This window comes from Doryrhamphus excisus, linkage group LG4 (genome assembly GCF_037039965.1).
Source record: "Doryrhamphus excisus strain RoL-2023G ecotype Guam linkage group LG4, RoL_Dexc_Guam_v1.1, whole genome shotgun sequence".
NCBI classification, from domain to species: domain Eukaryota; kingdom Metazoa; phylum Chordata; class Actinopteri; order Syngnathiformes; family Syngnathidae; genus Doryrhamphus; species Doryrhamphus excisus.
The window spans coordinates 4,045,188-4,070,027 of NC_136360.1; the positions used below are offsets into that span (position 1 = coordinate 4,045,188).

Here is a 24,840-nt window from a genome sequence, read left to right on the forward strand (position 1 = left end):
TATCTTGGCCTTTAGTGAGGCCCAATCCACCTCTTATCATACTTTAGAAAAGAAAAGGTCAAGGTCAGACCATTACTCACATAGGGGTGGTGATAAGTTGATGATACCTGTGTCTAGTGTAAAGTGTCTAGTTGGCTCATGGGTTGGCCAGAGAATGGTATAGTCATAATTATGAGACTAAAAGTTTGAATTATTATATAAGAAACTCATAATTATTAGATAAAAAGTCAAACTACAAACTGGCCGCGGATCCTATGTGTATGGGAAGTGGATTATGCGAGTTCACAATATTAAATTCGTAAGTAGTGTTAATGCAATATGATGACGTAATGTGATGCCGTATCCTTTCTCATAAGTGTCATGAGAACTTTACATCATCTCTCGAAAAGTTTTTCGTCACATGTTTCAGTCTGGTTTCGGTCGCTGAAGCCATCAAGCTGGTTCATAAACGAATCTGGTTGTTTTTAATAGTCTTACGTTGGAAAATGGCAACCCGCGAAGGTGTTGCGGGGGATCCGAAAATAGGAGTGCGACAGGGATTTGGCGTTCAGGAGTCCCCCGACGGGTCCAAATATGAAGGAGTTTTTCTTGATGGTCTCAAACACGGCATGGGGAGATACACCTGGAACAGTGGAGAGGTAAATGTGAGATGAAGAGAACCTGTTTAAGTCTGTTTACATGCAGGCAGTTCAACATATCTTTTAATTAATATCCTTTCGTATTACCCAATCTGTGCAAGCTGCAGCCGCAATATGATATATGAGGAAAGCATGCTCTAACACTGTTTTTCTTCTGCCTGTAGTTCTATGAGGGCTCTTTCTACAAAGACTACAGACACGGTGATGGAATGTACTACTGGCCATCAGGCAACAAATTCATTGGCAAATTCTACCTCAACTGGAGAGAAGGATATGGCAAACATTTATTTCCTGATGGTGCCACTTTTAAGGTAACTAACTTAATTGATATTGCCCAGCATTTTATTGCCAATATAGGCAGGCCTTTTTTCTTGTCAGCTCATATGGTAATGAAAAAAAAAACATTTCACAAAGACACACTGTTAATGTAAAATAAGACAATCTCAGTTATAGAAAACATTGCATATTTATTTTAAACATTAATTTCTTCCGCTTGTCGCGGGCGTGCTGGAGCCTATCCCAGCTGTCTTCAGGCGAGAGGCAGGGTACATCCCTGATTGGTTACCAGCCAATCACAGGGCACATATAGACAAACAACCATTTGCACTCACATTCATACCTATGGACAATTTGGACAAACCCAGCAGAGAACATGCAAACTCCACATCGATGCCCGAGGGGGGAATCGAACAACGGTCTCCTCTCCTATTTGTGTGGCGTGTGTGCTAACCACTCGTTCACTGTGCAAACGACTCTGGTAACATGTTACGCCCATATAAGAAAGTAAACCTGGACTGATACAATCAGTGACATTATATAGGGGTATTATTTTGCAGTGGGGCTGCGTGTGCTTTCCAAGTGATTTTTCCTGATGTTTGATAACAAGTATTAAATGTATTAAAAGTATTACTGCCGCCTGAGCACTTCAGTCATTGCAAACTATATAAATTTACTGTGTACATACAGGCAAAGTTTGGGAATAATTCCAGATTTAGAACTATTAGTGTTATTTGATTTCTGCTTTTAAAGTGTTAATATTTTTCGCGCACATCAGCTTTTGACTTTAGAAAACCGTGATTGACTACCAATATGAACTGACATCCCCTTTTTTATGCCAATGTTGACTGCTAATCTTTTGTGGCCGATATAATTTGACGAATAATGTTACTAGCAACTCATCGGTAAGAGCAACAATCTCCTTCTCCTCCTTGTCAGGGTTTGTACCATGCCGACCAGAGGTTTGGTCCAGGTGTGCTGAGTGAGCCTTCAGGACATCAGGATGTGGGTATTTGGGATGGGAAATATTTGATACAACTATGTAACACTGTAGAAGACAGCTTCAGTCTGAAAAACATTCCTGCATATGTGGACTACTTGGAGCAAACTACTACCTCAAGTCAGGTAAAGTAAAAATGAAAGTAAAGAAAATGGTTTGGATACAAAATGTACATACATGATTTTATAGCTAAACATCCTCAAACAACTCCAGAATACTCTGTTGATTTTCCATAAGTTATACTCTACTATGAATTTAATAAATGGCTATTCTTTACTTCTTACAAGCCTTCTCACGCAGTTATCGCTGACCTTCCGGAACTTGCCAGGACTGATTCTGAGGTTAAGTATTTTCTTTTTTTTTTCTACAATACTCATAGTGGGACATGCAGGTTGGTACAAAAAGTACATATCCAATGACTTCATGATATTGCTAAATGTATTTAGAAGTATCATAACCCACATTGAGAATTACAACAAATTTATGTGAAATACTGAAGAAATAAAAGGACGCTTGACTCACAGTAGATTAATTTGCCAGATGTGATCCATTCCCTTGCTACTTCAAGACAAATGCAGTTGGTGTTTGACAGCTGTTTGGTGCTACCGGTATAAATCCCAAGAAGATATCAGTGCCAGTGAAGGAGGCCTCCATTAAGGTGTAGGTCTCCAAAAAAGATGGCAAAAGAGAATTCGCCTGTATGTTCTTAAAAGATAGATTAACATCAAAATGCCTTGAAAAAAAAAATCTAAAGTAGATGAGGTCATAATCATTTCCAACATCAACATAGGTGATTAATTAGTCTATTGTACATCTTCCTTAGGTAGACCGACGTAACAATTTGTTATATGATGCCAGTGCGATTCTCCCTTCCGGAATTGAACATTATTCTACGGATGGTGACCACCTACCATTGGCCCCAGAGAAAAGAAGAGAGTTGGACCAACATTTTTATGGTCAGCTGTGGGAGCCTGATGATCATCCATACCAAGGCTACAAAAGAGAACCATTGTCCTCTCTGCCCTTAAAAACGCAAATGCTGGCTCACATTTACAAACACAGGTCAGACACAGCAAGTGTTGGTACCAGATTAAAGATGTACGTAAAAGTCTGTAATATGTCTTACATTTTTCTCAGACGACTGGCGGAAAACTTGGACTGGGACGTTGAAGCAGTTCTTTCATTAAAAAGGGACAGATTTGGTGATAAGGGTCCTTTGGAAGTGACATCAGAACTGTTGATCCAGCAGGCTGCCAGAGGGGAACGACAAGATGTTTTAAAGATTCTTATGGATGGCCTCGTTCACCCTGATGTAGCAGATTCACACGGACATACTGCACTTATTGCTGCTACAGTAAAACATCTTATCATGTCTTATCATGTCTCATGTGTCTTATCATACATAACATTATTTTATTTCTACTTTACTCATCACATGCTTTTTTGTGCTTATTACTTTTTTTTTGTTTTGTAGGTAAATTGCCGAAATGATGTCATTCACCTGTTGTTGGATATGGGTGCTGAAATTGATAAGTTGAATTATGAGGGCATGTCAGCCTTGTCTGTATGTCATATCCTCTACTATCCTTTTAAGTCTTTGTACAAGTTTGGTGAATCTCCAACAAAATCTCAGGTAGGACTTTACCTGCTGAACAGTGTATAAATTATGTATGCATATTACATTAATTGGTTAATTGTTTCCAGACCTGATTGTGATGAGTGATTGACTGAGGCTCAGTATCCAGTATCTAAGTTTTCCTGTTCCAAACTAGCATGCCAACTTGGCCATCCTGCAGGACTATTTTAATGTTCTTAGCATTCTCCCCACTTAATGGCATAGGTTTGAGTTTTTGTCAAAGACAAATCTGAAAAATTGACTAGAAACATGATTTTTATGGTCCTTGGCAGTCAAAAAAAATGTCCGATGCTGATAGATGATGACTCAGACTAACAGTTGTAATCCCCCAACAATAGTAGGAACTATAAAGCATGTGTTTAAGTGTAAGTTTAATTGATTTAATTCATTCAATAACTTCCCACAGGACATCACTGGCGAGTTGGCTCTTGGGGAAAATCAATCCAGCGTTAATCAAAGGAGTGCACCACTTGCAGAAGGCTCAATTCAGGTGATGATTGGTTTCATTATAGTGTGCATGATAACGCATTTTAATGATTGTGTCAAGAGGCACAAAATGTAGACCGTCTTTTCTTAATTGTATAGAGTTTGAGTTTGTTGAACTCAAAAGCTGTTTCTGCTGTTTACAGCAGGATGGTGACAAAGCCCTGACTCCAGCACAAACATTTGCCTCCTCCTGTTCCATGTACAGCTATAACATAGAAGTCACAGAGGAACTTTTGCAGGCTGCAGTTGAAGCTCTGAGTCGCACTGGGTTTACTCAGGAGTTTGATACTCAGGAGACTGCACGCAGTTTAGCTGCAGTGAAGTTTAAGTATGTCAGATCAATTCATTTTTTCTCTCTTGTACACCTCATGTATCTTGGCTAAATTGGGTATTTGCGCTTGTGTAACCAGGCACCGGGCTCGTTTGACTACACTGTATCTTCTATTGGATCGAGGCGCAGACCCCAATATATGCAGAGTACCCTTGCCTGTCCTTTTTCTGGCCATTATGGCGGGAGATACTGAGACTGTCAGGAGACTTCTAATTTGTGGAGCTCACACTGGTATTCCTCTCCCAGATGAGGTACAATTTCAGTATTTCTTGTACTAAAAGCCACTCATTATTTACTCTGCTTAATGGAAGGTTTGAGGTGAGACTCGAGTCCATCTACTGACTGCATTAGTGTATGCATGTTTACATGTTTCCCTCCTTTATGTTTTTTTTTTGCCCATGGAACTTTGAACTGCTAATGTAACCACTCATTTCAATGTGTTGTAGATGAAAGGACTTTATCCTCTGCACATGGCTACAGCACTGCCAGGCCCAGAAGGTCCCAAAATCATAGAACTGCTCTTGCATGCATTATCTGATCCAGATGCACAGGCTGGCGACCGGGATGAGATTTACCAACTGGATATGGTGTGTATGAGCATATTTAAATGGCTAAAATGATGATTTATGTCTTGACTGTTTTGCAGGATTCCATGATGGTAAAAAAAAGGTGGACCAAGAATTCATGTCTTGAAGAGGGAGGTCGAACTCCTCTGCACGTGGCCTGCCAGAGACACACTGATCACTGTGTGAGTTCATGACACAATGTGACACCAGTACAGTACAGTCCCTCATTTATTGTTTAATTGGTTCAGACCCAACCACAACAAGTGAATTTCCGCACAGTAGGATTAATTCATTCATTCATTCATTTGTTTTCTACCGCTTATCCTCACAAGGGTCGCGGGCGTGTTGGAGCCTATCCCAGCTGTTTTTGGGCGAGAGGCGTGGTACACCCTGGACTGGTCGCCAGCCAATCACAGTCTCCAATTAACCTAGCATGCATGTTTTTGCAATTAGCATTCATAAATTTAAAATTTTCATCAATTTATTTATCTACCATTATTAGAGCAGTGTAGACATGAAATAACACCCCTATATTCACCTTCACACTGTTATTATTTCTTGTTTACAGAACATTGTGCATGGGCAAGGAGATCACTGCAGGGACATAAGAGACGACTGCAGCTTTAAACATACCAAGCTACCGAGCTAACTAGTTGTTTATGTGTTGTTTAAACAGAATGCCACCAAGGTGGTATCCATATTGCTCTCCCACAGAGCCAGGACAGACCTCCTTTGGAGTGGACACTCACCTCTTTCCTTAGCAATATCAAGTGGCAATGGCATGGTAACTGCTTTACACACATTGTTAAATAGATTCAAACAAATAATCCTATTGCTGCTGAAGCTGTAGTCTACATTATCATAGAAAGTAAGCTGGTCTTTCCCCCTGTAGGCAGTGGAAGAGCTCCTGAAAGGAGGTGCAGATCCCAACATTCCCTTGAGTCGAGGAGTGGGCAGTGCTCTTTGTGCAGTCAGTAATTTCAGCTATGATTTGGATGACCAAAGAGTAAAACTGGTACATACCCGTACATACCAATACATACAGTTGCATTATTTCTGAAAGTGGATTATTAAGTATTCAACAAATTTTCACTACACTGTGTCTATTATATTGATTTGTTTGTCCATTTTTAAGACCTGTGCAGTTCTTTTAAAAAATGCATTGTTTTTTATTACTCCAGAAATACCACTGCAGTGCCTTGACTAAATATTTTCTGGTCTAAAAATAGTGACATATTTTGTTGTACTCTGTCTGTATTCTGATGTGTGTTTTTAATTTAGTTGGACATATTAGAAAAGGCTGGTGCTGACATGTTGATGACAGTTGAGGTTGGTGACATCAAGGGGACTGCAGTTGACTATGCACACTACTCTTTTAACCAGGTAACACATATTTTGTGTTATTTTACTAGGGCTATGAAATTATTAAATTTTCTAATGAGTACAATCACAATGTGGATTCATTTTATAGTTTTGGAATTGGAATTTAATTGATTTAGACAGCTCAAATTTTTACTCTCATTTTGAACTGAAGTTGAACTGAAGTACAGAGAGTGAGGTCGTTTGCATCTCTCCTACCAAACCACGGCTGAGGCGCGTTTTTGTTTTTGGAATTTTTAAATGTAAAATCCGTAGCAAGGCTGGATTAATCATGATTAATTAATTCCAAAAGTGTGATTAATTGATTAAAATATTATTTCAACTATGTAGGTCCAGTGAATTAATCATGATGAATTAATTTGAAACCCGATTAATTGATTAAAATAGGTTAATCACTTGACAACCTCTAAATGTACATGTAAACATAAGTGTATGCTGGTAAACAGACACTAAAAATCTGTAGGAACAGTGAATTAATCATGATTAATTAATTCAAAAACTGATTAATCGATTAAAACATGTTAATCACTTGACAACCTCAAAATGTACATATAAACAAGAAGTGTATGCTGCCAAACAGACACTAAAAATCTGTATGAACAGTGAATTAATCATGATTAATTAATTTGAAAACTGATAAATCGATTAAAACATTTTAATCACTTGATATAAACATGAGTGTATGTCCTTCAGGATCTTTCTGCACCAATTGTCAAAAGACTACAATCATTCAAACCAGACCCATTCAAATAGTGAAAAAGGGTCCAAAATTAATCGACATTCAAGCGCAGAATGAGTATGTAAACTTCTGCCATATGTTTTGTTGACCTACATGACAACTACTGTATGTTACAACTGGCATTATTTAACAGTTGTGTGTAATTTTGTTGTCCAGGACATGCGTATTGCCAGCACACCCTTCCATACTCTCAATATGGAGGAGAGAGAAACATTCAAAACACGGCGCCACCTACTGGGCGTAATGGGAGATCTGCTGAGACAGACTGCTATTCAGAGAGAGAAAGACCAAATTCAGACAGAAAAGCACCTTTTACAGAATAGTAAGTCTGTAATATTTTTTATCACTCATGTTTTCATTCTAAGCTGGTCATAAACCAAAACTTTTGTGTGACGATCCACATTCAGATGTTTTCCCCACAAGTGATGGTGCAACTGTTTCGAATGAAAACAAAGCTCCCATGGCAATAAAACAAAGGTAACACCGTAATATGTTTTCAAACTGTCCCATTTATTGAGGATATAATGATGCACTCTAATCGTAAATCTTTTCCCCAGGAAACCATTTAAGTTCTGCTACCATTGTGGCCGCTCTGCAGCTGTGACACTAACTGCCTGTTCCCGTTGCCATAAGGTTCTTTACTGCTCAACACACTGTAAACTAAAAGCATGGAATAAGGGACACAAGGAGGAGTGTGTGCGAGACACTGTGGAATAGACTTTGACAACACCAAAAAAATGTTTTCCAATTCAGACACCTCATAAAAGCCCATGACATCCATGAGCACTTGAGTTTAATATGCAAATAAATTATATTTTGTTAGATTTGTTGAAATCCTGTGCTTTCTAGGGCTAAAGTTAGAAGACTTAAAACATGGATTCCCATAATCACATGCATCTGATGCAGTGTGTTATGGGGGGGTGGGCTCTTAGCTCATAGATCTTCCTCGGTAGTAAATTCACGTTTCCCATGATAATAGAAGATTGTGGTAGAAGTGGTGGCCAGGGGTGGCCGTGACCACCCCACTGTTGATTATTAGACGCGCCTTGTTTCTTCAATTTTGCTTTAATTGTAATGGCTGGTACCATTACAAGTGTGTTACCTGAATAATATAATGAACACGACAACACGGAGTGCCTAAAATCAATGTGTTTTGCAGTACAATGCCATTATTGACATAAGAACTTGTCATTTTGGTTATTATCAAGAAAACTATGCATTGCACTCTTACAAGCAATTTTTGTAGTCATTAAAGTAAACAAATAACTGAAGAAACAAGTGTGCTAAGAATTCTAGGCCTACATGAAAATCATCAAACTGGATTTTCTGCACTTTTAAAACAAATGTGAAATAATATGAAGTATTTCTCAGATAATTGACAATGTTGTACAATGCAATTTACAGCCACCTTGACAAACATGTGTTCGTTCCACCAGAGGAGATACATAGTATGTCATGTTGCACATATCGGTATCGGATGTTATTGGAATAGAGTTGGACAATATCGGTTATTGTCAAAAAGGCCAATATCAGACATCACTAATATACAGTATGTCAATGGCACCAGTCAGTGTAATGCATGAAGGTGTATTGCAGTGCTGCTGACTGGAATTGCTGAGGCTTCTGGTTTCTTGCATCATAATGATGAGTCACCAGTGGGACGGGCAGCTGAGCAGGCAGGAACCAACACATGAGCCAGTAATTGTTTTGAACTAAAAGCTTTGTAGACACTGAATGGTATTTTCAGCCTTTTAGACTGTAGGTATGGACTTGGAGGAGCAAGAAAACGAGCTCCTTGCTCTCCAAAGTATCCTGGGCTCAGAGGAGTTTGTTCGGCATGGACAAAAGACTGCTGGAGAAGTGAGATTGTCAACAGAACTGCCTTCCGGCTTCATGGTGGCACTCAGAGAAGGTACAGAATCCTCTTGTCATTGACCTGTATACGGTATCATGTGAGGACATTTTTATTGTAAAGCAAACAGTACCCATACTTCAGAATCCGATTGCATCAGGTTGAATGTTTGTGGTTTGTTAATAGTACAATTGACTCTGATCAAAACCCTCAGACTAAAAAGCCGGTAAATCACGTTTCACATGTGCATGACTAATGTTGACTTTTTCAAAGGTGAAACACTGAAACAGTATGAGATATCGTTCCTTCCACCACTGCTTCTGACCTTTGATTTCCCCGAGGATTATCCCTCTTGCTCCCCGCCCTCCTTCATTCTCTGCTGTAGCTGGCTGACACACAAACAGGTAAGCAGTTGAACACATCACAATGTGGATTTGTTCCCATGGATCACGTCAGCCATTCTTCTCTGCATCTCTCTAGCTTGCTACTTTGGGGGCTCATCTCATTGATCTCTATCAAGCAACTGGAGGTGATGTGGTGATCTTCTCCTGGGCACAGTTTCTCAGGGACGATACTCTGAGATTCCTGAACATCGGTTCTCTGCTGGAACTTTACAATGAACACAGCACACCGTACAACAGTAAAGACGGAGGTGTCCAGAGTTGTCACCTTACAGATAAATCGGTGGCCAGCAGTCATGACGACTGTGTAGAGTCTTCAGTTCCTGAGTCCTGTGAGTTTAGTAAGGACTCTTCTGTCCTATTCGGTGAAGAAGAAACCTATGAAGGAGCTGAAAACGACAGAACCACTCACAACCAACCGGTGTCTGGTGTCTCCTTAACTCCAGCACAATCAGTCATGGCTGAAATATTGATTCATGATGCAGCCCAAACCCACAAAGTTTTTCAAAGCACGGTGTTTGATTGCGCTGTGTGTTTTATGAGCTACCTCGGTTCAGAGTGTGTACAGATAAAGGAATGTGGACATGTCTTTTGCCAGCCCTGTCTATCTGAGTTCTGTAAGCTACAAATAACTGAAGGAAATGTCCACAGCGTCACGTGTGCTCAGGCAGGCTGCACAGCTTTCCCCACACCTGCACAGGTAAGGCGAAAAAATAACTTAAAAATTTTACATGCTGCCAATTTTGATGCGCTTCCGTTTTCAATTGGAAGGTAAAGAGTCTGGTAGGGGAGGAACTGTTCAGCCGCTATGATCGTCTTCTTCTGCAGTCTACTCTGGACTCTATGGCAGGTGTGTTATTACCAAAAAATATTCAAACTGATCATTCGGGTAATGTTTTATGTGATGCTCTTCAGATGTGATGTACTGCCCACGGAACACCTGTGCCTCACCTGTGATTCTGGACAAAGCCAGCAATGTTGCGCTCTGCTCCGTATGTGGCTTTGCTTTCTGTGTTTCCTGCAAAAAGACCTACCATGGAACAGGTGACTGCAAGGCAAATGGGATGCTGAAGAAACATCAAACAAATGACCTACAGCAAGGCGATGCAGACCTACCTCAGTCTATTGGTAAGTTTAAGATGCTAAAGGTCATTCCTTGTCATTATAAATAATGCTTTCTGTAATATTTCTGGCTTTTTTGTTTTGCTATGTGTGTCGCAGAGGGTAAGACAGCTCTGTGGCACGACTATACCACTGGCAGTAAACAAAGGAAACGCTTGCTAGAGAGCAGGTACGGTCGACAAAGTCTGTTTGGCCCTCTTGAGGACTTCCTAAGTGAAGACTGGATGACTTCCAACAGCAAAAATTGCCCCAACTGCTTCTGCAGAATACAAGTACTGTATTACTTATTTCTTTGTTCTACTTTCCTGTAAGTGTATTTTCTGAAAAATGTACATTTTTATGTTACAGAAAAACATGGGGTGCAATATGATGACGTGCACACAGTGCAGACGCCCGTTCTGCTGGGCCTGCCTGGCCAGGCTTTCGTACCAAGATGCATATAAACACTTTCAGGACAATGGATGTAACCAGTACCAATACAACCTATAACTAACACTCAGGCAGAACACGTTTCTGCTTGTATAGTATAAAGTACAAGTGCCGCTCATACTGTATAGATCAGGGGTCGGCAACCTTTACTATGAAAAGAGCCATTTTACCCAATGCCCACTGAAGAAAAATAGCCTGGAGCCGCAAAACATATAGTATGTTTAAAACAACATTGGAGCGAATTTGGGGGTATCAAAGTAGTTCAGATAAGAAAAGACGAGTTGGAGTACTCTTGCTAGTTTTGGAGATAAACTTACATAAATGTATGTGTAAACTACTGTAAACGTAAAAACAAGTTCCCATGCCGCTGTTTTTAAATTATCTCGAATTTATTTTTTAGATTTGTAGGTAAGTATTACTTGTTTTTCTTCATGTACTGAACTGGATAGCAGTCAGAACTCACTCAGGATGCATTCATGGTCTCAGACAAAGTTGGATTTTTAAAAACTCATTACAAAAGATGTGCATTTTCTCCACTCGGGTGTTAAAAATATTCAAGCATCGCAAAGGGAGCCACAATAAAGAGGCTGAAGAGCCACATGCGGCTCTGGAGCCGCAGGTTGCTGACCCCTGGTATAGATGAATACTGTATATTGAATAGACTAAGATGTGTGCTTCAGTTAGTGTTGAAAGATTAGTATTTATCTAGTACTGTACAGTTGTCCCTCGTTTATCACCGTTAATTGGTTACGTGAATTTCTGCAAAGTAGGATTCAATATTAATAAAAGGAATATTTTTGTAATTACATCAGTAATGGTGTAAATGTGAGTGCAGATGATTCTCAGTACAAAAAACAAATTTTCATTGAGTGGCATATTTCTTTATGGACAACAACATCATGACAATTCTAATGCCCCAGTACATGTCAATCTCCATCATATTGGGCTTTATAGACCATTTAAATGTATGCACAAAATAAGAATGTTGTGTGGAATTAACTTCTCAATAAATAAGTTTGTAATCTAAACAAAAAACTTATACTATACCTTATTCCAGTGCAAATAGGGCCTACCACTGAGCTATTGAGCCTGATGGTTACAATAATTTAGCATATGCCTTCAAGTTTCATGACATGAACTTCTCTCAATTATTCCACAATAGCTTGTTGACTACAAATGATGTTAATCAATACAGACAGGTTAGTTTCTTTTTCTCTTCTAATTATGTTTTTAGTGGTATCAATAATTCAAATTAGCAAAAAGAACATTCTCAAAGTAATTTTTCAAGCTCATGCAAAAGATACAATCAATTACCGCACATTTTTGCAAGTCATCTTGTGGCCTCATGCAGGCTCAAATGTTCCCAAAAACTAATCTACTTTTTTCACAAAGCTCTGCCCTATAGAATCCAAAGATGTTCTCAATGCTCTGACGTGCTGCCAACAGTGATTTCACGTAAGACAAAGCGTATTCTAGAAGTGGGCATGGTTATTGACCTCTCCTCTCGTTTTTTCTTACGATGAGTGAGTAAAAAAAAACAGCTCAGGAGTTTGTTGTCTTGTAACCCCTACCCCCCCACAGCTTCTTTGTCCTTATTATATTCCCTTATATTGAGTGTATGAAAAAAACATCCCCGCAGCTATTAAAAGTGTCCACTAGCAATGGCTAATATTTACAACACAGGGTACTTCAAGTGATGATGAGGGCAGCCCTGCAGGACTGTGTTTTGACACTTGTTAATTTTTTATAACCTATCTTCTCACTATAGGTACAGTTGCGGTCACAAGTTTACATACACTCATCACTGCAATGTTATCCCTCCGTTTACTTTCATACACTCTAGTTTTTGTATGATTTGCTAAAATTTTCCCCCAGTTTTCATATATCTTGTAACAATCGGGTGCGTCTGTCTTATGCTGTATTGTTACGCAAAAATCGAGAGCACCCTACATGTTGATGACTCACTTTTTTCAGTGCAACTGCTAAATAACTCGCCATGGGGCCAAAGAAAGTTGGGAGTACCAGCAATTTGGATAAATGATGGTGAGAAACACTATTGAAGTCAATCTAAACAGGATGTACCGGAAGTCCATTTCTGCATGTGAAGTATAAAATAGAGTAGAAATATTTTGGGGGAAATTAGGTACAAATGGAGAGCAACAGGATAAATAGGCGTCTGTTAATGTAAAAGGTTATAACCATAGCCTAAACAACATAACTAGTTCATATTTTGTAATCTGCAGAATAAGTTGATGGTGAAGCAAATTAATGACCGAGGTTCCACTTTATCCAGGATGGAATGATTATGCAAGGTAATATTTTCTCTACCTTACACAGGATCAGATTTACACATACAGCTTAAAATATATACATGCATTGGCCAATTAGCGCGCAGGCCTCACAGCTAGGAGACCCAAGTTCAATTCCACCCTCGGTCATCTCTGAGAGGAGTTTGCACGTTCTCCCCGTGCATGTGTGGGTTTTCTCCGGGTACTCCGGTTTCCTCCCACATTCCAAAAACATGCTAGGTTAATTGTTGACTCCAAATTGTCCATAGGTATGAATGTGAGTGTGAATGGTTGTTTGTCTATATGTGCCCTGTGATTGGCTGGCAACCAGTCCAGGGTGTACCCCACCTCTATCCCAGACAGCTGGGATAGACCCTTGTGAGGATAATCGGCAGAAAATGAATGAACTACCAACTCTGCCAAGAAGAGAGGTCAAATATCCAGCCAGAATAATGGAGCTTGTTGAGTGCTACAAAAAGTGTGCTAAAGGATATTTCATCAAAAAATAGAATACTACAGCATATCATTAAAGATCCAAAATGTCCATGATGAATTCTAAATTGGTTTATTAAGTGAATGCTCTCTAGATGGATCAGAACCCAAAAGTATTTGGCGGACCAGTCCAGTCAAAAAAAAAAAAACAATTCCTCAAAATTGTCCAATAAGCTCAAGGATCGGAATAAATTATGCCAAAATCAATGAACATGGCAAATCTGTGTTAATATAACTACCTACTTATAGTCTTTGACTATTTTCTTGTGTAATTTCCTTCTAAATCCACTAATGTGATTAGTGCTGATGAGTCAACACGTCTTCCTGATAATAAATACATATTTACAGTGTAATAGCTCAACATTTACCTAATATTCAACACAATGCATGTATATATTTTTAAATACACTTTGATATAATTTAATATATTTGCCTTAAACATTGTTTTATACAGAACCGACCAAGAATATAGAAAATGAAATCATAACTACATTTCCAGAAGATTACTCTTAAGCCATTTTTTCCAAAGAAGGCACAAGCAAGGCCAGCCAAGGTGACGCATTAAGTCTGATACAAAGAACTGCTGAAGGTCAGCTAAGGCCAACAGATTCGTTTCACATGTTTCATGTTTCTCCCACATGATATTGGTTGTGCTTTAGATTTGATCTGACTTTTACACAAGATAACCACAATCCGTTTTTTTGTTAAGTGACCCACACTCTGTAGATCTCTCCTTACATGTGTTGCAAAACCTTTTATGTACCGAGAGCCTGAGTTACAATTAAAAAAAAAAAACAAAACGGGTGGATCAGAAATATATGTCTCTTGTATAATTTAGATTTGAAATTTTCTTGGCAGACCCAACATTTTGTATCTGATATGAGGGTTTTTCATACAAACTCCAACAGTTTTAATAGTAATCCCATAGTAAAAATGCCCCCATTTACCGCTTTGGTCTTGTGTTCTTCCTCCATCCTTCTTTGTTCCCATTTCTTCTCTGCGTTCTTAGCTGTAGCCCAGGTTCTCCATCTCGTTTCGGTACCTTAACTCAGACACTTTAGCTTTGTGTTGCTTGCTTTCCAGATGCTGTCTGAAGTCTGTTTCCTGTTCCGCTCCACAGTTGCACATGGAGCAGTAGAACTGTCCACTGGGGGTCACACACATCGCTAGATCCCTGGGGATCCGCTGCCTTGGTCTGGGGTTGTAGTATGGCCCTGGATCAAATACAGAAGGAGAGAAAGTTGGAGGTTTACTTGAGGTATTGAGAGTTACACTAGTGTTATCATTGGTATGAATGAATGAAATGAAAACTATGAAACATATTCCTGTGTAATGGCTAAAGGTAGTGCGTGTTTACCTTGCAAGGAGGTAAGAAGCTGAGGGCTACGACGATTTTTTACCAATCTGTACTCGCTGCCGTCTTTCCTGTTCCTTCTTGGGGTTACTTCGCTACTCCCATCCCTGAAACAAAATATCTTTAGTAATACTTAACATGATGAGATGCCTATTAAAGTGTAATTATTGGAAGTTGTAGATCTGCGGTCACATACTGAAAAATGAAAGGGTGCAAGGGCCACTTTTTGAGATATGCTAAAAAAGCAGGCGGCCGAGCGATTAGCGCGCAGGCCTCACAGCTAGGAGACCCGAGTTCAATTCCACCCTCGGCCATCTTTGTGTGGAGTTTGCATGTTCTCCCCGTGCATGCGTGGGTTTTCCTCCCACATTCCAAAAACATGCTAGGTTAATTGGCGACTCCAAATTGTCCATAGGTATGAATGTGAGTGTGAATGGTTGTTTGTCTATATGTGCCCTGTGATTGGCTGGCGACCAGTCCAGGGTGTACCCCGCCTCTCGCCCGAAGACAGCTGGGATAGGCTCCGGCACCCCCCACAACACTCAAATAAGCCCCTCTACCTGCCCACAGGCACACGCAAAACTTTCAATTATTATTATTTATTCTAAATTATTTAAATTATTTGTACAAATTACTGTTTACGCTGTACATTGTTCATATTTGATGTCATCTATTTATTCTACACATTATTATTTATTATTTATTATTTATTATTTATTATTTATTATTTATTATTTATTATTTATTATTTATTATTTATTATTTATTATTTATTATTTATTATTTATTATTTATTATTTATTATTTATTTTATTATACGAGAGCCAGGCAAAGACATTTTGTTGGCAATTTCACTCTATCTATCTATCTATCTATCTATCTATCTATCTATCTATCTATCTATCTATCTATCTATCTATCTATCTATCTATCTATCTATCTATCTATCTATCTATCTATCTATCTATCTATCTATCTATCTATCTATCTATCTATCTATCTATCTATCTATCTATCTATCTATCTATCTATCTATCTATCTATCTATCTATCTATCTATCTATCTATCTATCTATCTATCTATCTATCTATCTATCTATCTATCTATCTATCTATCTATCTATCTATCTATCTATCTATGAGGATAAGTGGTAGAAAATGAATAAGAAGCAGAGGTATGGACTTTGTACACGACTTGACAATATCAAAAGCTTACAACTCAACATCATTTTGTTGTTAAATTATATTTTTAGTGTGCCCCGGGCCAATACAAAAACAGCTACAGACTACAAATGGCCCCCGGGCCTCACTTTTGACACCTGTGTTGTAGATAAATACAGACTGGACAACATTTTTCCATTTAGTTGCGCTTCAGTTGTGAGTGCAGTCTCTGAGCCACAGCAATCAGAGCAAAGGTGAAGTGAAAAGCTGTCAGCCAAGTTGGAGTGAAGCGTTTTCTTTGCTCGTCACTCCGAGCAAATGCTGAGCAGTCGGCACCTCAACAACTTGTCATAACCACCTTGCTGTCATCACTGCTTTTCGTCTACACCCTTTTTGGTTCTCTGCCAATGCAAACAGTATTGACATTCATATTCAAATTAAGACTGTCTAGGTGCAGTACTTTTTCCAGTGTCCTTGAAGTAAACATGCACCGTTGTTGTCTATTTAAAGGAAAACAGCACAGTGTCGACGTACATGTTATTGTTGTTCTGCTGTGCCTCGGCCAGTCGTAGTTTCTTTGCGTGGTTCTTGCCCTGGTAGTGAGCCTGTGCGACTGACAGTGAGCTGAAGGAGGCATCACACAGCTTACAATAATCATTCTCTGTGGCCAAAATGACCCGAGTGGGCCCTTTATACAGAGCCTGCAGACACAAGGACAAAGCAAAACCTTACAACAAAAACACAAACAGGAGCAGCAGGTATTCAAGAAGACCGACCATTCAAAAGACTCTAAATCAGGGGTCTCAAACACGCGGCCCGCGGGCCAAAAGTGGCCCACAGGACACTAGTTTGAGGCCCCCGCCTTGATATGAAAATTTAATGTTAGTGCGGCTCGCGCAAGTTTGATAAGGATGCTGTATGGTATTATGTACCCAGAAAAAATTATTACGTTTGATTAATGTTAAAGGTTAAATAACTTAATAGTTATCCTCCCTATCCGTGTGGAAGTGGTAAGTTTTTGGCTATTTAAGTTTAAAGGAAATAACTTGAAGGCTACCGTTTAGGTCGCTAGCTCTCTAGTTTGCGAGTTAGCATGTGTCTCAAGACCCTGCAGTTGCGCAATATGTTGTAAATAAAAAAAGAGTATAAATGTGACTATAGTCGTGTTTTGTCATGTCTACAGGGCTCTAATAATGCTTTGTTCATTTTAATCTGAAAAAAATAATTTGTCTACCCACCAACTATATGTGGTTTCTTAAGTTTTTATTATTTTTATTATATTTATTTATTACTGATTGATTGATTTTCTTTATTCTTGATTTTTTTTATTTATTTTTCATAATATTTTGTGTAGAAAAATAAAATAGATATTTGAGAACAGTGGAATGTTTTATCAGAGCTTTTCTTGTAGAAAATTGGAACCAAAGCAAAGTTTTTTAAATTTTTTTGTTTTTAATAAATGCGTTTTTTGTTTTTTTTTGGAAAACCTGATGCAGCCCAGTCTCACCCAGACCTTAGCTCCAGTGGCCCCCAAGTAAATTGAGTTTGAGACCCCTGATCTAAATGCTGTCGTGCTGCAGTGAGTGCTATTCATAGAATGAGTCTTGGCGGGTATTGTATTTGTTCCAAATGAAGCACGCTGACAACCTGACAGTGTTATTACCTTACCTCCTCCTCAGAGAAATCTAACTTCTGTTGGCAGACTGTCTACTTCAGCAGCACACACAACGCTCTCCCTCCATTGAAAGTAGGTCACTCAGTAGGTTGTTACTGTCTTACCTGCCTTGCAGTATCACCGTCGTTGGATCCTGAGATGAGGTTTGTCTGACCAGAGACCTCGAGCACTTCAGGGATTCTGATGGCTGGAGGCTGTTGGCTGCCAGCGTAGAAATTTCGCAACTTTTTACTGTGGTTCTTTCCCTGGAAAGAAGGAGAAAGTTGGACCGTATGCAATCTACTGAATTTTTTGTGTCACTCTCCCATTGAATTTCCAAATAAATGAGCATATTTTAGCTTTCATCAAAAAAGCATTCCTTATTTTCTTGTCCTGAGTGCAAGTCTTGTACGCACTGAATGGCTTTCATCGGCTAACCTGGTAGTGAGCCTGCGCCTGCTGAGCTGAGTTGAGGGTAACATTGCAAAGTTTACAGTACAATGGTTTACAAAGTTCTTCCAGGCCCAAAGAGTCCTCCTGCTCTTCCCCACTCAGAGGAGAACCCTCATCCTGGGGCTGCTCGCTGGCTGAGGCTGCCTGATCCGCAGGAGTGCATGGAATAAGGCCGCACACTTGGGATGAAATTAGCGGAGGTCCAGACCTTGGATGCAGTTGCGTGGGTTCTGGGCTTGGAGTAAGAGGGGAGGACAGGGGACTGGGTGGCAGGGGGAATCTGTTAGCTCCAGGAGGCACCGGGGTCACCAATGCATGTGCACAGTTCAGAGGTGGAGGCCCCAGTGGTTGTGTGAGGTCTATGGAAGGAGGCACCATTGCTTGTGAGCGGTCTAGACATGGAGGACCCAAGGTGTGCATCATGGAAGGAGGCCCCACTGGAGGTGGGGCTAGGGTGTGTGGAGGAGCAATGGCAGGAGGCCTCAAGGTGTGAGTAGTGGTGATGGGAGGTGGCCCCAAAGTCTGGGTGGGAGCCATATTTGGGGGTCCAATTGCAGGAGTGGGGCCGACTGGTGGTGGGCAGAGAGTCTGTGTAGGCACCATTGGCGGAGGTCCCAGCTGGTGCACAGAGTCCATGTGTTGAAAAGGCTGCTGTGGATGGCTGAACAGGCTGAGGGTAGGCTTCAACATGGCCTCTGGACCTGGAAAAAGGAGAATATGTACTTATAAAATACATTGATATGAATTTAATACCAATTATTCATTCATTTTCTACCGCTTCCCTCACAAGGGTCGCGGGGGTGCTGGAGCCTATCCCAGCTGTCTTCGGGCGAGAGGCGGGGTACACCCTGGACTGGTCGCCAGCCAATCACAGGGCACATATAGACAAACAACCATTCACACTCACATTCATACCTATGGACAATTTGGAGTCGCCAATTAACCTAGCATGTTTTTGGAATGTGGGAGGAAACCGGAGTACCCGGAGAAAACCCACGCATGCACGGGGAGAACATGCAAACTCCACACAGAGATGGCCGAGGGTGGAATTGAACCGTGGTCTCCTTGCTGTGAGGTCTGCGCGCTAACCACTCGACCGCCGTGCAGGCTTTAATCACAATTAGTTGTTGTTAAAAAAAATACAAGAATGTTGCAAGCACTGTTGTGGTGAGCAAACAGCCGCCTGTGGGCCACATCAGGCCCGCTAAATGTCTTTCACAAATATCGAAACTGTACCTTGTAACAACAAACTGTAACATGATTTGAAGTGTACAAAAAAAATATCCAAACAACACAACATCAACACACAAAGTAACCTTAGCCACTAGACTACCTAGCATGCCTTGTGGGCATTGGAAATAAGTGTTATGTATATTTAGCCCTTAGTTGTTGTTTATCACCCATGTAGTAGTTTATGAGCGTTAACTTACTGTGAATGTGTTTTTTTTGTTTTGTTGCACCGTGAGCAAGCATTACGTTCTGTTTGATGACCACTTCTAATGTTAACCCCATGTGGCCCACGATTTACCCACCCCAGCCTTATGCGGTTGAGGAAGGAATTAAACGGCACAAATGAATGTAATATCTAATCGTATGTCTGAATAATAATGACGGCGGTCGAGTGGTTACCGCGCAGACCTCACAGCTAGGAGGACCAGGGTTCGATTCCACCCTCGGCTATCTCTGTGTGGAGTTTGCATGTTCTCCCCGTGCATGCGTGGGTTTTCTCCGGGAACTCCGGTTTCCTCCCACATTCCAAAAACATGCTAGGTTAATTGGCGACTCCAAATTGTCCATAGGTATGAATGTGAGTGTGAATGGTTGTTTGTCTATATGTGCCTTGTGATTGGCTGGCAACCAGTCAAGGGTCCTCTCGCCCATAGACAGCTGGGATAGGCTCCAGCACAACCCGCGACAATCGTGAGGAAAAAGCGGTAGAAAATGAATGAATGAATGCAGTTTGCCAATAAAAAAACAAGCTGTGGCCTGAAAGTGACCCCTAGTACAGAGTACTGTATACATACGTATATATACAGGGATTTATCCCCATATGACTGTATAATATTTAAAAAATGAATTGATTGTAGTAAGAGTGGATACTTAGCTATTCTAACATTTCACATGAATCTAATCAACCTAACATTAGGCAAAAGTATGGCGAGAGTATGAAGAAAGGCAGAAGGCAGTCGGCATATGAAAACGTGGGCACGTGGTAACACACTCCGGAACAGAGGAGCTTCACACTCAAATGAGGATTGGAAAGATTAGGATGAGCTAGCACCCGTGCAGTTGAGCACACACACTATTACACAAAAAAATGCACACTCACTCACTCACATTGACAATAAAACCCTCCGGCAGGCTGAAGTTGGGTGTTGCACAAATAGGTTGTAGAAGTGTGCTGTAGAGCGATAGTGATAGACAATGTGTTGGTGCATTTGTACATTCTTTCAGTGACACATTGTGCGTCTGTGCCATTGTAGGGTCAGTAATAGGTCAACAGCTGTGTCGTAGCTTTCATCTGGAATCCTACTGGGTGCCCAATGGCAGCATTTCATGGACCCAAAATAACACACTGGGCTGTTTGTGTTTCCGATGTTGCTCAGCGTCAGGGTGTAGGTCCAGATAGTCACCTGGCCCGTCTGACCTCAGGAGAAAGCTATGCTGGACCTTACCACACGGTAGTACTGTCAGCTGACTGACTGCTTTGGGATGTGTTGCTTGCATGCATACGTATAAGCAGTTCTCATTCCACGGCAAAACATTTGTACTACTATTTCTACTATAGAAAACCAAAGAAGGATGAGTACACTGTACACAAAATACACAAAAATGCAATAAATCCCAAATACATCTTGAGCTGATGTCATCACAGAGACGTCCCCATATATTCAGACATAATACTTCTTATCTTGGTGTTTCGTCATCGTAGCCACTTATATGCCGCAATAAATATTTGCACACAATACAAAGACTGGTTTTAAAAAGAAGACAAACTCCATTTCTCCATCATGAACACAATTTATGACCTACTGTAGCCAGACACCGAGAGGGTTAGTGGCTTAACTTTTAAAGAGATGTAATTTCGTCCATCTTTAAATACTAGCAATGACTGACATGTGAGCTCTTGGAAATGCAGAAATATCCCTGCTTGTAAAGATTTACGAAGCAATGCGATACACGACTGATTGATGAGCACTTACTATACATGCATACATGAAAGCAAGATATTTATATGAACAGTCTTAAAACGTTAGGATTGTTTTTCACTATTAAAATCTGGACACACCTTCACTGTTTTCCATCCATTCATCAAATTTTTTATACAAAGAGAGCCTACCGTTTTGAGTCAAATGCAAGATATTTTATGCTATGCTGAATATTCCATAAACAAGGGGTGCGGCTCAGGTGCCATTTTCTACACAAAGCTTGTTTCTTATTGGTCCTCGGCATTTTCGAAAAATACAATGAATTCATTATATAATAATAATAATAAATTTTATTTATATTGCACTTTACATTACAGAAATGTCAAAGTGCTACAAAAAAGCATAAAACCTACAGTGAAGCAATAAAACAACACAACAAAATAAAAAAATGAAAAAATAATAATATATTATATTATATCACACAAGAGAATGATCTACTACGCAGAAGAAGAGAAATCAGCCATGGATGACAAAGTGACTGCAAAATGCATGTAAGAGGAAAAATACATTACATAGGAGATTTATAATACAATAAACTAAAGAAGCAGAAAACAAGTAAAAGGCGTATAAAAACAAGTTAACATTTGAAGAGTGTGTAAGAATATTATAGTAAATAGACATTGAGAGGGTGAATGAAAATACATTTCTAGGTTATAATAGATGACAAAATGAGCAACAAAGTGGCAAGAAATACTTCATACTCAACATAGTGATTTTTTTCTGGATAAAAAAAACTCCATACGCTACTATTCTCTGGTTGTACCATATCTAAAAGTACACTTAACTCATTATTATTGCTACAAAAAGATCAGTCAGGATAATCCACAACAACAATTATAGCTAAATAGCTAAAATTTTGGATTAAATTGTGATCCGTCAAAATTATGATCCGTCAGAATTCTTGTTTAGTTTGAAATCAAGGCATACAAAACCTCCACATAATAATCTCACGGGATCCAATGAGAAGCTCTAAATAGGCCAAGTGTCCTTTTCTCTACTGCTTCTATCAATTATGGAGCAATGAGAAGCACATGCCTACTGCGCTTCTTTTTCTGCATCACTGAGCAATAAAAAAAGAGAGGAAGCAAGTACCAAACATGTATCCATACACTGGCTGTACTGCTGTATTACACAATATACACAACATCTACTCTGATACTTCAAATGGTATGTTCAACCATTTACGTTAATGTTTTATTTATATTCAACATGAAAAAATAACGGACAAATTATTTTTAAATTGAGAATGAATGAATGATAATTCATTTGGATAATGTACAAATGCTGTATATAATATGTTATATTACTTATAATAAGGGGCAGCAGCACCAGCTGCTCGTAGAGAAGAGCAATACATGCTTTCATGATGGTCTCAAGAAGTGTCCGATAAGACAGATAAAAGTCTCTAGAATTGTTACTAGACATTTTTTTTGAAGAAAAGAGCAATCTGAATGGCTAAATTGGCAACATTAATCCCTCCTGTTACTCATCTCATTCTCTGGCATCCACTGTGCGGAGTTGGAAAGCTCCATTCACAGACAGTCCCATTATAATAATGTGTTATAACTTCCAATCGATTTATGGTAAGCAATACATTTATTTGCGACAAACAAATGCATAAGAAACACCGAATATGCCAAAAAATGTTCTGCATTTATCGATCACATATTTCACAAATCAAAAATATGTCCAAAGATGTCACATTTGCTCCCCTGCATATTTGCTGATTTTCTTTGCTTTAATTGTAAATCACTTTCATTGTAATAATGCTGCATCTGTGAATCCAGCAGAGGGCACTGTATCACAAGTCAATTCACCCAACATTTTCCAGCAGGAAGCTGCATTGACAAAACACGGTTGTAGTATAACTGCATGTTAGTTGTTTCTTAATGTGTAAAATACATGTTAAAATGTGTTCAATAACTGTGATGGGTATTTTATAGTGTTTGGCATAGCAACATTTTTTTAGGGAATATATGGGTACTTCCATTATTCAGGTTTTTCCGCCATTCCCTGAAGGTCTAGGACCCTAACCCCCACAAATGCATACATTGTATTGACTAAATGTTGCCTGTCATTGGCATGAATAGATGAACAAGGATGCATTATTTTCTACCAATAATGATTTCCAGACTGATTAAGCAGAATTAGATCAGTTTGTACAGTCTCTGTGGGTTGCTATGATATGCTGTCATCAATTATTTCTTTGTATGGCATTTGGGTGAGTGACAGTGATTGTAATTTCTATTTGAACAGCTGTTTAGTGACAAGGGATCCTTTTTGCTGCAGCATACCGGTGAGGCTGTGGGCTGTGATGCAGGAACACCTTCTGCACTGTAGGACTGCTACATGTCACCATCAGATGTACTGACTCAAGCCAGGAGAGCAAAGACTCACTTATCATGTCAACAACCCTCAAGCGTGGAAAAAAAAAAAAGCCAATGCATATGCTTAAATTGCTTCAAGGCACCTGATCAAGGCTGGGGGGTTATTATTATATGTCCCACCTCTGCATCAAGAAACAATGTGGGATTTTTCATTTTGGCAGCAGTTCCAGAGAAACCCTTTTAAACAAACAGCTACCTCTGCACAATAAAACAATAATACCTCTCTTTCATTTTCTCCATCTCTACAATCTCTGGTGCTGACATCCACTATCACGTCATGCAGGTCCTTACCTGGCAAAGGGGAAAGATAATGGCTGCTAACAGTCGCTGAGGTATAAGTCCTGTGATATTCTGCACTCTGGTAGTACACTGCATCCCGGTTCCTCAGCTGCAGCGCCATCACTGCAGCCAAGTTATCTATCTCCACAAACTGGGCGGCTGGATGGCCAGTATGACAGCCGCGACCACTCGCTCACAAACGGCGGTGTTCACAGCAGGGGTCGCATCCATCTAAGGAGCGACATAAGACGGGGGAACCTTGCACTCAGCGAGTGCATGGCAAACACTGCATCGCCGTGTTGTGCGTTTAATTGCAAGGAAAGCCTCGGATTATGAAAGAGAGACACGCGCTGTCCATGTTTATGTAGCACCCCCTTCATAATGGTATAGTCTATTTCCGATACCACCGCTGTTGATTTGCATGGGCGGTAATGATGACATGTTATAAATACACTTTATGTGCGACCTTCTTGAAGAAGTGTGCGATACTGTAAATTGTTGGTATCGATCCGATACCACACCACACCAGCGCCAGTATTGCCGGATACTTTTTATTGAACATTTTCAATATAATTGAATGAGTTTGTCATTTTGTGTTTAATTTGTTGATTATGATTATAATCATAATAACACACAAGATAGATATTTTAGGCAAGGGAAAAACAATATTATCAACAATTATCAGAATATTTGTGGACAATGTGAGA

At 39.8% G+C, this 24,840-nt stretch overlaps 3 protein-coding genes across 3 annotated transcripts; 2 read left to right on the forward strand and 1 right to left on the reverse strand.

Moving 5' to 3' along the window:
* The first annotated feature begins 485 nt into the window (after positions 1–485).
* LOC131129756 (ankyrin repeat and MYND domain-containing protein 1-like) lies at positions 486–7,938 on the forward strand. Its single transcript, XM_078789913.1, has 18 exons — positions 486–638; positions 803–949; positions 1,854–2,039; positions 2,202–2,255; positions 2,738–2,976; positions 3,052–3,268; positions 3,389–3,547; positions 3,942–4,040; positions 4,180–4,364; positions 4,447–4,618; positions 4,814–4,954; positions 5,014–5,115; positions 5,610–5,717; positions 5,826–5,948; positions 6,215–6,316; positions 7,209–7,374; positions 7,460–7,529; positions 7,610–7,938. The coding sequence occupies exons 1-18, from the start codon at positions 486–488 to the stop codon at positions 7,767–7,769; spliced, it is 2,583 nt and encodes an 860-aa protein (XP_078646039.1). The 3' UTR covers positions 7,770–7,938.
* Positions 7,939–8,473: 535 nt separating this feature from the next.
* LOC131129757 (E3 ubiquitin-protein ligase RNF14-like) lies at positions 8,474–11,831 on the forward strand. The gene is made up of 7 exons (XM_058073597.2): positions 8,474–8,964; positions 9,178–9,308; positions 9,385–10,005; positions 10,077–10,155; positions 10,221–10,433; positions 10,527–10,699; positions 10,776–11,831. The coding sequence occupies exons 1-7, from the start codon at positions 8,817–8,819 to the stop codon at positions 10,914–10,916; spliced, it is 1,506 nt and encodes a 501-aa protein (XP_057929580.2). The 5' UTR covers positions 8,474–8,816; the 3' UTR covers positions 10,917–11,831.
* Positions 11,832–13,703: 1,872 nt separating this feature from the next.
* Positions 13,704–24,439, reverse strand: zmat3 (zinc finger, matrin-type 3). The gene is made up of 6 exons (XM_058073598.2): positions 24,146–24,439; positions 18,244–18,959; positions 17,931–18,071; positions 16,686–16,852; positions 14,994–15,097; positions 13,704–14,850 (listed from the first exon to the last, which is right to left on the reverse strand). The coding sequence occupies exons 1-6, from the start codon at positions 24,252–24,254 to the stop codon at positions 14,642–14,644; spliced, it is 1,446 nt and encodes a 481-aa protein (XP_057929581.2). The 5' UTR covers positions 24,255–24,439; the 3' UTR covers positions 13,704–14,641.
* Between the last annotated feature and the right edge of the window lie 401 nt (positions 24,440–24,840).

Bases quoted from the DNA above. Each gene is read 5' to 3' on its own strand.
- LOC131129757 (XM_058073597.2), top strand. From the start codon at position 8,817: ATGGACTTGGAGGAGCAAGAAAACGAGCTCCTTGCTCTCCAAAGTATC. The intron at 10,006-10,076 runs GTAAGGCGAAAA...TTCAATTGGAAG, and splicing joins CTTTCCCCACACCTGCACAG to GTAAAGAGTCTGGTAGGGGA. The intron at 10,434-10,526 runs GTAAGTTTAAGA...TGTGTGTCGCAG, and splicing joins AGACCTACCTCAGTCTATTG to AGGGTAAGACAGCTCTGTGG.
- LOC131129756 (XM_078789913.1), top strand. From the start codon at position 486: ATGGCAACCCGCGAAGGTGTTGCGGGGGATCCGAAAATAGGAGTGCGA. The intron at 5,116-5,609 runs GTGAGTTCATGA...TTGTTTAAACAG, and splicing joins AGAGACACACTGATCACTGT to AATGCCACCAAGGTGGTATC. The intron at 5,949-6,214 runs GTACATACCCGT...TTTTTAATTTAG, and splicing joins ATGACCAAAGAGTAAAACTG to TTGGACATATTAGAAAAGGC.
- zmat3 (XM_058073598.2), bottom strand. From the start codon at position 24,254: ATGGCGCTGCAGCTGAGGAACCGGGATGCAGTGTACTACCAGAGTGCA. The intron at 18,072-18,243 runs GTTAGCCGATGA...CCTTCTTTCCAG, and splicing joins AGGCGCAGGCTCACTACCAG to GGAAAGAACCACAGTAAAAA. The intron at 16,853-17,930 runs GTAAGACAGTAA...TTGTGTCTGCAG, and splicing joins ACGGTGATACTGCAAGGCAG to GCTCTGTATAAAGGGCCCAC.